Genomic DNA, 14,554 nt, shown 5'->3' with positions numbered 1-14,554 from the left:
TCTCCTGGGAGGGGGCCGATGCGAGGCTCCCGGCTGCACCCGGAAATCTGCGACAGGCGGTCCGAGTAGAGCCCCCCACAGGTGAGCACGTAGCGGCAGCGTAGCTCGTTGCCCTGCGGGGGACGGAGGAGCGCATCCGGAAAGTATTCAACGTCGTCTCATTTCAAACATTGATTTTTATCCTCAAAATGGCAACACTTTATTTGGAAGATTTTTGCAAATTATTTCAAAATAAAAGACTGAATGTGGGGGAAAAAATCAATGAGCTGTGGACAGTTAAAAAAAAAAGTAAATTAAATTATTTCCTTTCTCGGTGTGGCCACGTGCCATAATTACAATTAAATAGAAAAAAACAAACAAACCAAAAAAAAAAAACTGTTTTTGTGACATTTTCCCCTTCAATGCCTGGTATGAACGCCATCATGTGGATATGCTGTACTGGACCCAAAGTTCCTCTCTTGGCTTCTCAGTACATCACTGATATTAGTCATTCTTTGCAGAGGATCAAGAATGATGCCTGTGAGCATTGTTATGTGTTGATGTACCATTTGTGTTTACCTAGCAGGTGCTTAAAAATGGTAACGACACCTGGACTTACAACATAAAACGTGGAAAGAGATGAAGCGCACCTTCTTGTCCTTGATGGCGATTGGATATTTGAGTCCTGGAAAAGACACGATGACATCATCAGTACACGTGTATACGCTTCTTCTTCTTCTACTATGACTTCTTACCTATTGAGTCCTGGAAAAGACACGATGACATCATCAGTATAGTGTATACGCTTCTTCTTCTTCTACTCCTACTACTTCTTACCTTCAGCGCCCCCTGCAGGGCTCTCGGCGGCCATGGAGATGTCACTGACTTCGAACTGCGTGACCACCTTGCCGCCGGCCTCCTCAAAGTCTTTGCCGTACTGCAGCGCCACCTGCCGCCAATCCACGATGCCCGTGTTTGGGGAGTCCAGCGCCATGACGCCCTGATAGAGAGAGTTTCACTTCATCGTCAAGCCAATTCCTCACTGACTACAGACAAAGAAATGCCTCCCTCAAACAATCCAATGAAGACCGAAACAGCTTCTCCTCTTAAAATAAAGACTCAACACGCTACCATGAACGCCTCCATCAAATCACCATCGTCGTCGTCTCCATCACGGAGGTAACAACTCACTCGAGCGGCGATCAATTTACGAGAGATAAACACCTCATTTGGCCTGTTTCGTGCAAATAACACCTCACGTAAGCAACCGTCAATTGAAAGCAAGTAAACACTTCCCTGGAGCTATCAAGTAAAGAAAAAAAACGCCTTCGTCGGGCAACCGTCAACATAAGACAACCTTGCTAAAATAAATAAATAAATTAAAAAAAAAAAAAAAAACTTACCCTGCAGTATGGCTCTCGCTCTCTAATTCCTTTGGCGTCCACGATGCTGAGCCCCGGCACGTTGTTCTTCAGCCCCCGCTCGTATAACGCTTTGAGGCGAGGGATTTCCTCCTGATCCAATGCCACGATGAGCTGCAACAATACACGAGCACAATACATCATGAATAAAACCACTTTTTTGTTGGGCCCTTTTTTTAACACACCAATAAATAGGAAGTACAGGCTGAACATTTTATTTATTATTATTTTTTTTTACATGACTTTGTCCTTTTGTATTTGCTTAATTTTACAACAGAGAGAAAATTGGAAAAAAATTGGAAGATGTTTTTTTCTTTGGGGAGAGGGCAGGGTTCAAAATCATTTTTTCTTATGTTTTAATGCATCAATGTGCTTTAAAAATATCTTTAAAAAAGAAAAAGAAAAAAATAACAAGCCGATTTTTGCCTGAGAATGGATGGATAGGTGGATGGATGTGATGGTGGCTACTTGGAGAGCAAAGTATTTTTTCGGTGGTACTGGTTTGACAAGGTAGCAGTATAGAGGTTACTTAAGTTGACTGGACCTTGCCACACTTCTTGTAGGGAAGTTGTTTCTTGTCGCAGTATTCGTAGGCCAGCGCCGCCCCTCGCACGCACAGGCGAGCCTTGAGCGAGCCAGGCGTGTAGTAGATTCCACTGTGGATCACGCCGCTGTTGTGGCCGCTCTGGTGCATCGCTGAAGGGAAAAAAAACAAACACCAAGAAGAAGATCGAGGCGTAAAGTAATGAACAGATTAATCCAAAGATAGAAAAAAAAATTGAAATCAAAATGTTTAAAAAGCAATAAAAAGGTTGGGAAATGACAAATAAATACACAATATAAAATATGTGTCACTTTTACATGGATTAATTCTCATTATTTATTGAGTTACATTTAATTTTACCAAGTGAATATGTGTCCTGTAATTCAGCAATTCCTACTTTCATAAATTGTTAAATGTACATGCATTTAGTTTAGACAATTCAACAACAACAACAACAACAACAAAAACCAAAATAAGTTGAAACTCATCTAAATTGTATATTTATTTGACTTTTTAGATTTAATTTTGGCAATTTGATAGAAAAAAAATAGCTCCCTAAATGCACAAATATTGTTGGAAATGATCAATCTCATTGATTACATTTTTTATTTAATTTTAGCATGAGAACAAAATTCACCAATTAATTCATTCACATTTAAATTGCACTGTAATCACCTACATTCTTTTTATTGGATGCTGATAATTGAATAAAATCTCAGAATAAATTGACATTCCAAAACGAATGAATTCCCACTTTTTTATTTCAAGCTTTGAATTTTAAAATCGGCCACAATGTTAAAATTAGTTACTTCATCAATTAATACATTTGTATTTATTTCATTGAATTGAAATACATTTTGACAGCCACAAAAATCTCCATTATGTTGTGTGTCAAGCCCCAGCACCACTCCCCCCAGCCCCAAAAAAAGAACTACAAATTAAAATGCCTTTGTACATATATACAAAGGATGAAAAAGCCAGTAGTTTTCCCCTCACAGAGTTCTTTCTCCTTCTCCAACAGGGTGAAGGTGAGGGTGGGGTGTCGCAGGATGAGCTCCCGGGCGGTGGCCAGGCCCACGATGCCGGCGCCCACCACGGCAACATCGCACGTACTGGAAGACACCACACGTTGATCAGTCACAATGACATATGTTTAAGAACTGTCCCGGCACATATGGAGGCCTGCATGTTGACAAAGCGGTTCAACGTCCTACTGTCCTCCACAACAAGCATGACCTTTGAAACAGACAGCAGGGGAACATCGTGCAATCCGATGCACATTTAACCTTCATGTAAACTGCTTGCGTCAAATTTGTCCAGTTTTAGTCCGGGAGGGTAAAACACAAGTCGTACACTTTCCTTGATCTGAATCATTGATTAAGGCAGAATCATCCATTTATGTCAGACAGGCGATGAATATATTTTGAAAATATCTGAAGTTCATCATTTGAGATATTTTGTAGTTTTGGGGGTATTCTTGTACAGAAGCCGACGTGTGCAATGAAAATGAACAGTGTGTGCGCTTGTAACAACACACTGTTGCTCCTTGGAATCCTGAACAGGAAGCCCTACAATGAAAAGAGTCACTGGCCAAATGTTCAAAGCCTGAAATAACAACTCCAATTTTGTGACCTCAGGAGAAATAAGTCTGCAAAACTTGCCGCTGAATTGGTTGCCAGCCAATCGCAGGGCACACACATCGTCGAACAAACATTCATACTCACAATCACACCTAGGTACAATTCAAAGTGTCCAATCAACCTGTCTTTGGGGAGTAGGCGGGGTATACCCTAAATTGGTTGCCAGCCAATCGCAGGGCACACATCGTCGCACAAACATTCATACTCACAATCACACCTAGGGACAATTCAGAGTGTCCAATCAACTAATCGCACCCTAGACCTCTGCACTGTGAAGTGGACTTGCAGACCATTCGATCACCGTTTTTAAACAGTTAAATAAAAACTCGACAGTGAATGTATACATATTAGGAGGATTGCGAAGGGGTGGAGTAATTTTGTAATCTTTTTCTGACTAGTTAAAACCTTTTATTTTCCATTACATTTAATAACTCATAAATAAATGATAAATAATTAATACATTTTCATTATCAGCTTGAATGCACATCAACTCTCATTTCACGCCGCTGGTCCACATTAATATGGAGCAAAGTACATTCGACTATGGCCCTTAAGTGCAAAACACACACACACACACACACACACAAACGACTTTTTGTTGGGATTATTTTTTTTGTTTTGTAATTTGTTGTAGTGGTTTGTGTTTTTTGATTTGCTGCTGTGATTCTTTTTTTTTGTGCGTGTTTAAATTAATCATAATTTTTTTCCGAAGATTTGGGAGTTAAATTTTTGTTTTTGCTTCGAATGCATTTCAATAGGCGTCAATCATACGCGGATTTTCACAATTTGCGGCCTGGCCTCGTCCCTATCTGCCGCGAATAACGGGGGTCGGCCGTACGGCGCGGGAGTCAGGGGGCTATTACATAACCGCACTGCCCCAAGGGTCTTCAGGCACACTCAACTAATGTGAAAAACATGCATGCGCTCGTTCTTTTAAAGTACTTTCACTCAATAGGAAAACAAAAACATTTCCAAGAATTAATTTATCCTTCAGTTATTTGTTAGTCCTGTTGTAAAATGCCCGAAAGTGCAAACAAGTCGACCAAAGTTTCTCGAAAAGCAAAGCATGTCGTAAATCTACACAAAAATAGTCACCAAACCAGAAAAGTGGGAAAATTTATCGTGATTTTTTTTTTTTTGCCCTCTTACCTGTGCAAGTGTCTTGTGCAGGTGTCATGTAGCAACTTAGCGCTAGCAGCCTTTAAAGAAGCACTTGTGCCCACGATCCGTAACATGGCAACTTCTCGTCAGACTATTGCATAGAAAAAGAAAAGGACAAAGCTAAAAGTGTTTCCAGCGATCCCGCCTTCTCTTGTCACTTTCCTCCTCCTCTTCCCTTCTCGGGTCATCGATACCCGCTAACTTCCTCCATTAAACCCAAAACCCGCGTTCAATCCCGCGAGAGTTCATCCTCGGCCAGGTAGCCAATGGGAAGGTCCGTCTTTGGTGACGTTTTGCTCTAATAAAATGGCCGCGTCTGACATGTAAATAAACCCGCCTAGCTGAAAGGGTAGGTCACAAAACGTTCACATGTTTGGGAGAAATCTGCCAATACATGAATTTGTATTATGAAGTTTCAAGCTGTATTAAATTAGTTAATATTGCAGATGAAGCTGCTTGTGAAGGTGGCGCAGTCTGCTATGAAGCAAAAAGACACGAGCCGGAGACATTTCTGGGGCTGGCTCAATGCTGTTTTCAACAAGTACGTTTATTTTTATCAATCAATCATGTGTTCTGGTCAATAGGTGTCTGTTTTCTTATTCATCTTCAGGAGTATATTACGGTACAAATATTTTGATGGTGATATAATGCAACATTTGTTTACAACTTTTTACTAAATCTTATTACATTTTTGAAAAGTACATTTCCTGAATTTAAGGTATATTTTTTTTAATTTCTAGTTGAAATAATATTTTTCATTTATATTACAAGTTTGACATTGTCATCCACAAAGCCATTCAATCTCTCAATTTGTTGATATCCACATTATTGGAATTTGGATGAGCATTTGTCATGCATAGTCTGTTCTTCATGATATAGTATAATTACAGTACAACAAAACAAATGACTGTAAATTTGGCATAATTTTGAAGCATCTAGAGACAAAGCGTCATTTTTCTTTTACCGACTAAACTTGGTTGCTGTTTCCAGGGTGGACTACGAACGCATCAAGGCCGTGGGTCCCGACCGGGCGGCGTCCGAGTGGTTGCTGAGGTGCGGCGCCAAGGTGCGATTCCTGGGTTTGGATCGCTGGCACGGGGACTACAACGCGCTACCCACTGGGCCGCTGGGGCGCTTCAAGATCCAGGCCATTGATGCCACCGACTCCTGCATCATGTACCGGGGCTTCGACCACCTTGGTTTGAGAAACGTGCCTACATGAACTCCCTTTTATCGCGGGGATACATTACAGGCCCACCCTACTGAAAGTGTAAATCCACGATATTGAGACCATAAAAAAATATTTGTTTTTTGCCTGTTTTACCACTGCACATACTTTAGATACATTTAAACTTCTAGAAAACACATTTTAAACCTATTTCTCGCAACATTTTTTTTTTCCAAAAAGCACCTCGTAACATATTTAGCTACTTTTAAAATTCTCTATTGGCATGTCATTTTTTTGGTTGAAAATCGACTGGATGTAATGTTCTATGTCAGTGAGTAGGCAAGACCGGCGGGAGGCAAAGTGCGATATTTACGGGAGGGGGCAACGTGGCGCCACCGCCATCCTTGACGTCATTGCGTTGCATTTGTGCAGAGGGTTTGCAGCACGTGGAGGAGGTGAAGCTCCGCAAGTGCATCTACATCGAGGATGCGTGCTTGGAGCGGCTCAGCTCACTGGAGAACCTGCAGCGCAGCATCTTCATCATGGAGGTGGTGTCGTGCGGGAACGTCACTGACAAGGGCCTCGTCGCTCTGCACAAACTCAGGCTGGTCTCTCTTTTTTTTTTTTTTTTGTCATTTTAAATGTATTTTATATATAGATTAAAAATAATAATTTTGTCTTTTTTTAAGTACATTTTGGTTAAAAAAAAAAATCAAAAATAATCACTCGTTGTTTTAAGTAAGGCATTATTGTACAACTTGAGTGCGATAGTTTCTGAAGTTTTGGAGTGGGCTGTGCAGTGCCGAACACGTTCGACCGGAACATTTAGTTCCAGGCACTGCACGTACAAAGTCGTACGTAATAGTTTCTGGAATTTTAGGATGGAAAACAGCTTTAAAGAGACTTTTGTATGTTTTGTTTTGTTTTGTTTTGCCCCCCATGCAGAAATCTGGAGTACCTGTTCCTCAGCGACCTGCCTGGTGTCAAAGACAAACAGAGCACGGTGGAACGTTTAAAGACTGCACTCCCACGTCTTGATGTTCATGTGGACCTGAACTAAAAAAAAACAAACAAACAACAACTAAGCACTTTATTGTTGACACCAATTTATTTATCGGCAACATTAGTCCTGTTAGCTTTATGCCAAAGAAAGGCTCGTTTGTGCTTCTTCGCAAACGTGAATGCCTGTTTGCTTCTAGGTGGTCATTTTGGGTCTGCAGCTTGTTTTTTTTTTTTTGTTTTTTTGTTTTTTTTGGCCAGCGGCTTTTTCTTGACGTGTTCAGCCAGTTAGCATTTCTGTTTATCAGGCCGAATAAATCAAAATCCAAGTACATGCATGTTTGTTTGTTTTTAACAACTTAACACATAACAACTAAGACAAAGATAATGACCCCCCCACCCCAAAAAAAGGCAACAAAACTGTTGTAAAGTTTAAAAAATATTAAACTCAATATCTTTATTGACCAAAAACAGTTTTTATAAAGTATGTGTATTTTTACATAATCTGACGATTATTCAATTATCGAAATTTTACTCTGCCACGAATCAGAATCGGCATAAACATAAAAAACTCCATGTCGGTAGGGCCCGAATTGTGACAGGAGTTTTAAAATTGACTTTGCCAATTATGCTCTTGGGCCAGTGAGACTTAAAGTGTGGTACGTGGGCTCCCTCTAGTGGTAGGCAAAAGAATGGCTGCCCAAGTACAGTTCAGTTGTATTTATGTTATCTTCAAACCTTTGATTTTAAACTTTCATTTAGGTACCATTTTTAGTTACCTTGTATTCGCAATACATTTGAATTGAATCATTGAAATACACCTTTTCTAATGGATAATTAATTGCATGATAATGTTCAAACTGCATTACAATACAGAGATTTACAGTCATAATGTTTGAGAACAACAGTATTTTGCTGCCTTGAGACGTGAGTATCTCGACGTTTTTGGAGATAAGGGCCGATGTTTTATTGTTTTGTTTTTTTGCTTTGACTTGCGAAGCGAGCACAGTACATTGTTAGAGGCTCAACTCAATTCACAATAAGCGGCTCAATTCTTGAAAAAATGAGACTTAGCTGTTTGTTGCCATTCCCAGTTGAGGTTGTCTGCAAAACAAAAATATTGTACATCTTGTGTATTTAAACAACCACGTAGGTTAGCAGACAGGCCCGATAACATACTTAGTCATACTTTCCTTATCCCCTGCGTAGAATGACAAGTATTAGTGTCATACTGTTGACACTGCCCCCTAGGTAGGAAAGCAGTGTGACAAAAACGGTTTCATTCTTTTGGGTTGGGTTCTATTTAATTGTGTCAATGCAAGTTTTTATAAAGAACAACATTACGGAGTGATACTTTTCCGAAGTAAATTACACATTACAATAATTTCTTTGATTTTATTCTTGAGGGGTGGGGCGGGTGGCTGAAACACATTCATTGCATTTTAACGGGAAAATATTTGAGATGTCAATCTTTTGTGTTCCGAGCGTGGTCGCAAAACACATCGAACTCGTATCTCAAGGCAGCACTAATTTAAGCTGACGATTTCAGCCCTCCACCACAGGTTCCTGGTGGTATTGCAACATTTGATCCATAGCTAACGCAACATGAAGGAGCCTTTAATTGGGGCACGGAAATTTTCACGATTAATTTGGCATTTCCACACCGAGACGGCTGCGGACGTCCATAGCACCAATGTGGGATCGTCTCGACTTATTTATTACGATCGTTGTGCTGATTTCAATAAATAAAATTGAGAGAGTCAAGAAAAAAAAGTGGCGTCCTACTTGACTTGCAGTGCAGAAGATTTGGCAAAATCTTCCATGTCGTTGACGAGCGGAGCGTGGCGTCACGCGATGATCCTTGTCCTCCATAAACTAGCTAGCTAACGCTTGAAAATAATAAGAGGAAAAGATACCGACGAATGTCAGTCGCTCAGCTCCAGTTTCATTTCCTGAGTCTTGTTGAGGCACGAGTCCACGTGTTTCTAGATGTTGGGCAGGTGGTAGTTGAACTTGTTGAGGTTGTGAAAGTACTTCTTGGTGTCCGGAGCAGGGAAGATGCTGCTCCCCGTCAGCTGAGGCAAACACTGACAACCACACGCCAGAAGAGAATCAACATGCAATAAAATGAAACTAGCAAGATCTCCTTTTGTTTTTCATAAAGAGAGTGACTCACCCCGGCGGGCAGGTGTTTGCGCGGCAGGCGGGTCCTCCTGTTACCATGGCGATCATGCCCCGTGTTGATGTTGATCTGTTTAGCGTTGGGGAGGCTTTTGTGTCTCATGCTGTCAAAGTAAGGATGCTGCAGCAGCTGCTCGCACGCGAGACGCTCGCTTGGGTTCATACGAAGACAAGCCTGAAAACAACATTGACGCAAAGAATGTTTAGTTGACTTGAAGGAATAAAAGCAAAATAACAGATGCCTACGTTTATTCAATATTAATTCATAACATTGGAAAATAGGACGCAAAAATGTATCCATAGAAAATTAGATAAGACAAGAAATGAACTGAAAAAATATATATTATTATTAGAATATATCATGTTGCCATTACCTTCATGAGACTGAGTGTTTGGTGGGAGAGGTTTGGATATTTCAGCTCCAGAGGTTCCTAATGGGTAAGGGAGGGGGGCGAAGGGGAGAGAATATGTGTTGAAACTTGTCACTGGACGCAAGGCGTGCAATCCAACGTGTGGCTCGGACCATTTGTTGAGGTTCCGGGATGGACAGGCCATGGAAGAAGTGATTGGTGCTGAAAACCTGCTGATGGCGACAGATCAGATCTCCTGCAACATATTATACACACATAGACAAAAACAAATATTAAAAAAAAAAAAAGATACCATTCATAGTTTCAATTTGATTTAATTAAAAATTTAGGAAATGATTGTTGAATATTGTTTTAAAATATATATATATATACCTCAATTATGCGGTGTCCGCCATACTTTTTTTATTCTCTCGCACTTGATAGAATACCCTGTATAAAAAAACTAAAACTAATACTAAAACAAAATATATATATATATATATATATATATATAATAAAATTTGGGGGTGGGGGGGGGACACTAAAAACAATTTAAAACTAACCAAAATCCATAAACGAAAATCAATGTGTAAGAAAAACTACAGGAAATGATATTTATTTATATATTTATCAATTTTTTTTTGGGGGGGGGGGGGTTTAAAAGTGTTGTTTTAGCAAAGCTGACCGAGGGTCTTGCGGATCAGGTAGAGCTGGTCCATGTCGGACTTGCCGGGCCACAGCGGAATGCCGGAGAGGAGCTCGGCGAAGACGCAGCCGACGGCCCACACATCCACGGGGGGGCCGTACTGCGTGTCCCCCACCAGCAGTTCGGGGGCACGGTACCAGCGGGTGGCCACGTAGTCCGTGTACGAGTCGCACGGCCCCGCTACGTGCATGGCAAAAGCAACACAGCAACAATCAACGCAAAATTCTTTCTCTTTTTTTTTTTTTTTTCAACAAATAACTTACAAAACTATTACGTGTACAATACTCAATAATAACATCATAATATTTGAAGAAATTATTAGATTGATTTCAATGAAAGAATTTTAGGATGTAACGCCATCGGGGTGCTCACTGAGAATCCTGGCGAAGCCGAAGTCGCAGAGTTTGATGATGTGCTGTTTGGTGATGAGAATGTTCTCGGGCTTCACGTCTCTGTGGATACACTGGCCGGGGTAAGAAAGCACACGGTTTAAAAAAAAAAAAAAAAAAAAGAGACCCGGTGGTCAGCGGGCGGCATGTTTGTGCCGAGGTGGGGGAGAAGGAATGCTTGTTAAAGAAGAAGAGAAACAAAGACGTGTGAAAGCGCGCTCACTCAGCTTACGTTGTGCTTGTGGCAAAAGTTGACGGCCTGAAGCGTCTGCCACGTGATGCTCTTCGCCAAATGCTCAGGAACGCTGCACTCATCAACAACAACAACAACCATTTTCAGCAATGTCCTATTCAAGAGTCTATATAAGATGTCAACACCCGCACCACCCACCCGTTCAAATGCAAGATTTTTGTGATATTCCAAAAAAATAGGTCAAGATGAATCATTTGAAAACAAACTATGGAAAAATGTGGTCTGTAACATCAACAACTCAAATCTTTTCGGGAGGGGGATATAGAAATAACATCGGACAACAGCAAATTTTAATAAGAGATAACTTTGGGTCCATAAATGTAATTTTTCATTCTGATTTCAAAAGTGTCTTACGGTTTTTGTCTTTTTTTCAAGGACATCAGTTTTTTCAGTTTCATATTATTTATTTATTTATTTTTTTTATTTTAGGTTTGACCTATAGTTGCGCAGTACGTATTTTACAATGCATTGTAATTCACAGCTAGGACGTTTCAGATAAAAATTGCACCTGGTGCTGAACCTCACACAAATGTTACATAATAACACATTCTTATTATTATGATAACCTGATGTGCTACAGAGATATAAAATGTCCTGCTCGCAGTCACAAAGGACAACTATGATACGCTGAGATGCTTGAGCCGCCACGTTTAGCAAATAATATGGATTTTATTGCCGCGCTCCGCACAAAGCTGCGTCGCCTCGCAGGCCGCCTTCTTTTCAGCGTCGCCACGGGAAACGGCCATCACGTGACTTGCGATTCGTAACAAGGTCCGCCCCTCCCGTAAAGGCGGCTGACGGCGCCCCGCCGGCACAGAGCATCGCCGCAAACATTCCCGGCGGGGCGGGTCCGCTTCCCCAGGAGACGGCCAACACAAAGACGGCCACATACAGTATGTCAAGGGGAGATAATCCAATGTACACAGCGCCGCACCGCCGTGGTGCTGTCGCTGCATCGCTCGGCAGCTGAGGATGTGGTGTGTGTGTGTGTGTGTGTGTGTGTGTGTGTGTGTGTGATGCTGACCCTTGGGGATGTCGGTCCAGCTCATGGAGCACCGTGTGGTCGCAGTACTCGAAGACCAAGTGAAGCTTCCTCTTGCGGCGAAACACCTCGATCAGATTCACCAGGTTGCCGTGTTTCAGTTGCTGCATGGGGGGGGCGCACACACACACACATATATAAGCGCAGTGAGTGAGAGTGCTGGTAAGACGTCCACCTTCCTACCACTAAATCCAAAGTGTTAATAGGCGCCCATAAAGCTGGCGTTGCCCTCGGCAACAGCCCCGACTCTCCCTAAGACACCCCCCCTTACCCGACCAGGGTCCCGCTATATTTATGGGCTGCCACTCCCACCCGCCACCGCTTGACTAATTAAGCAGAGCGGCTGACACTTGGACTCAGTCTGAGGCGGCGGGCACGCTTCCAAAATTGGAGAGCCCAATTGTGATTTCAAGTCACAATTCCTTGCAACGGAATGTATTTTGGGGGAAAAAAAAATCACTTGATGAACTACTAATTAAGTAGCAATTTGAAAAGATGGACACTATATTGGTGACCACCCCCAAATTTTCAGGATGATTTAATGAGAAATGGTTTTCACATTCTTGTCATGAATTCATTGACTGGCGACATCTAAAATATTGACAGCGCGATTAAACGTTTACACGCATTTACACAAGACTTATTTTCATCATAGAGATTCATTTTTTTCATTTGAATTATTAAGTATTTTTTAGCATACCAATCATGACTAAAACAATTTCACTTTCATTTTATATATTTCAATATTAATATTTAAGCCTTGAGAAAAAAAAAATCACTTCCTGGCACTTCATTCGTTACATGAGCCATTTATAGTATCTTCAAATTTTTGCTTGTACCTAGCGAAGTCGTGCATGTAAAATATGATGCCAAAAGTCAATTCTAAAATAAAATAGAATGATGCATGTGTCGACCTTGAGCATCCTGATTTCCCTGAGCGCGATCTTCCTGATGGTGGGGTCATCCTCCGATTCCACAAACTTCTTGATGGCCACGATCTGCCCAGAGTCTCTGTTGCGACATTTGAAGACCACGCCGTACGAACCCTCGCCGATCTTTCCCATCTTCTCGTACTTGTCCATCCTTTGATGCAAAGCATCCGCAAAACAAAACAAAACTAACAAAAAAAAAGAAAACCCCCAAATTCCCTATGACACAGAGGAAGAAAATTCGTTAGGGAGATCTACACTATACATAGAGATGGGTCATATTATGAAACAAAGTTGGAATATGATAATGTCATAACTGTGGAAAATTTTTTTTTTGTAAAATAATTTTACAAAAAAAAGTTACATGGGAAAAAAATTACTTCAAGTGAAGGAGAAAGTCAGAATTTAACGACAATAAAGTTGTAATACTTCAAAACGCTACTGGTATTTTTTGTTTTTTTTTGGGCGGGGGCTTTTAACACAAGGAAAAACAAGTTGTATTGTTTTTCCAGACAAGGTTGCAGTAGTAATTTAAAAAATGTATGTCAAGTGCAAGAGAGAGAAAAAAAAGCAAAAAAGTGTAAACGTCGGGTTGCATAAAAGACAATAGTACTGTCAAACTAAAACATGTCCCTTCATCAAGGCACAGCACCGCTGGTAAACAACATCAACAACAAAAAAACAACTCTTTCAAGAAAACACCTACAAAAATGATTTCATAAAGAAAGAAAAACAACAAAAAAACACATCACTTACTTTTGGGGGTGATGAAGAAAAATAAAAATCTCCTGAGATGTTTTGTTGGAGAGAAACTCAAGAGGCTTCCTCCTCTCTGAGGCTCAGATGTGATGTGTGGAGAAAAAAAAAATACCCAAAAACTCCCTAACATCACACATGCACGCAGCCGTGCACAAGAGCCCCATCCACCCAAACCTTCACAATAAAACTCACTGCTATTACACATTCAATGCGGCAAGGTGACACCAACTACAGTGCCATTCTTTACCATGTATCAAATGACGATGAGTGTACAGGAGACTATGTGCTTTCACTATGTTTGAATATTAAAGTGACTGACAAATAGATGTATGTTTTTTAACCGTGTTTCAAATGAAGGTGACGAAGGAGTATGACAGTATATGCCACTGTACTAAAGTGACACTAATGACTAGATAGATGCATTAGTTTTGTTGTTAGCGAGGATGCTACAATACTACTGTCACTAATAGTGAGATTTAAATCCCACACATTTATCATGTGTCAAATATGACAAGCTTATCTCTTATTTTGAAAATGTCACACACCGCCCATAACACGCCAAACTTGACACAGTTTCCTGGTCGTCCAGCCAGTCGCCATAGCAACAGCCGGGGCGGTGAAAAAGAAAGAAAATGACTCGGTTGATTCGTCCGCATGAAAGCTGGAACAACTAAGACATTTAAAAGCAGTTAGAGACAAAACAACAAATAAAAATAAATGACGAGGTTGTACCTTTGATGTCCTGGTAGCGGGGCCTTCCTGTTTGGAGGAGGTTGATTTGTGCTTAGTGCAAAAGGTCACGTCACACTGAGACCAATTAGCGTTGCTCGGGGGGCATCGGCAGAAGAGTGGCAGCCTAAACGGGGGAATTAACGGAAACAAATACCCACGTCTGCCTCATCAACACTCGAGACACATGCAGAAAAAAATAGCATGGTGATGACAGATTACTTTATTAAAAAAAAAAAAAGCACAACCACCTACAATTTTCATATATTTTTTAAAACTGGAATGACATTTTCACTATAACTGC

At 40.9% G+C, this 14,554-nt stretch overlaps 3 protein-coding genes across 4 annotated transcripts in view; 1 reads left to right on the top strand and 2 right to left on the bottom strand.

The window, feature by feature from the left end:
* The window catches only part of l2hgdh (L-2-hydroxyglutarate dehydrogenase), a 6,734-nt gene extending 1,789 nt beyond the window's left edge, over window positions 1–4,945 (bottom strand). Inside the window, exons 1-7 of the mRNA XM_019872429.1 lie at window positions 4,734–4,945; window positions 2,941–3,056; window positions 1,945–2,096; window positions 1,383–1,514; window positions 817–979; window positions 630–664; window positions 1–113 (exon numbers count right to left, since the gene is read on the bottom strand). Coding sequence (XP_019727988.1) covers window positions 1–113; window positions 630–664; window positions 817–979; window positions 1,383–1,514; window positions 1,945–2,096; window positions 2,941–3,056; window positions 4,734–4,819 — 797 coding nt within the window. The 5' untranslated portion in view covers window positions 4,820–4,945. The remainder of the gene's footprint in view (window positions 114–629; window positions 665–816; window positions 980–1,382; window positions 1,515–1,944; window positions 2,097–2,940; window positions 3,057–4,733) is intronic.
* A 51-nt stretch (window positions 4,946–4,996) lies between these two features.
* Window positions 4,997–6,999, top strand: dmac2l (distal membrane arm assembly component 2 like). The gene is made up of 5 exons (XM_019872428.1): window positions 4,997–5,094; window positions 5,192–5,286; window positions 5,736–5,944; window positions 6,346–6,517; window positions 6,859–6,999. Exons 2-5 carry the CDS (start codon window positions 5,192–5,194, stop codon window positions 6,971–6,973), a joined length of 591 nt encoding a protein of 196 aa, XP_019727987.1. The 5' UTR covers window positions 4,997–5,094; the 3' UTR covers window positions 6,974–6,999.
* A 162-nt stretch (window positions 7,000–7,161) lies between these two features.
* cdkl1 (cyclin dependent kinase like 1 (CDC2 related kinase)) lies at window positions 7,162–14,027 on the bottom strand. Of its 2 annotated transcripts, none has more exons than XM_019872425.1 (10): window positions 13,519–14,027; window positions 12,748–12,981; window positions 11,816–11,937; window positions 10,771–10,843; window positions 10,522–10,612; window positions 10,129–10,329; window positions 9,617–9,699; window positions 9,468–9,524; window positions 9,089–9,268; window positions 7,162–8,999 (listed from the first exon to the last, which is right to left on the bottom strand). In XM_019872425.1, exons 2-10 carry the CDS (start codon window positions 12,913–12,915, stop codon window positions 8,898–8,900), a joined length of 1,077 nt encoding a protein of 358 aa, XP_019727984.1. In that variant the 5' UTR covers window positions 12,916–12,981; window positions 13,519–14,027; the 3' UTR covers window positions 7,162–8,897. The 2 variants fall into 2 exon arrangements, with proteins under 2 accessions (XP_019727984.1, XP_019727986.1); XM_019872427.1 differs by having other exon boundaries at window positions 12,748–12,916.
* Between the last annotated feature and the right edge of the window lie 527 nt (window positions 14,028–14,554).

Source organism: Hippocampus comes, unplaced genomic scaffold (genome assembly GCF_001891065.2).
Source record: "Hippocampus comes isolate QL1 unplaced genomic scaffold, H_comes_QL1_v1.1 scaffold92, whole genome shotgun sequence".
Classification (NCBI taxonomy): Eukaryota; Metazoa; Chordata; class Actinopteri; order Syngnathiformes; family Syngnathidae; genus Hippocampus; species Hippocampus comes.
The sequence above is the reverse complement of the archived record's forward strand: the minus strand, read 5'-3'. Positions and strand labels throughout refer to the sequence as shown.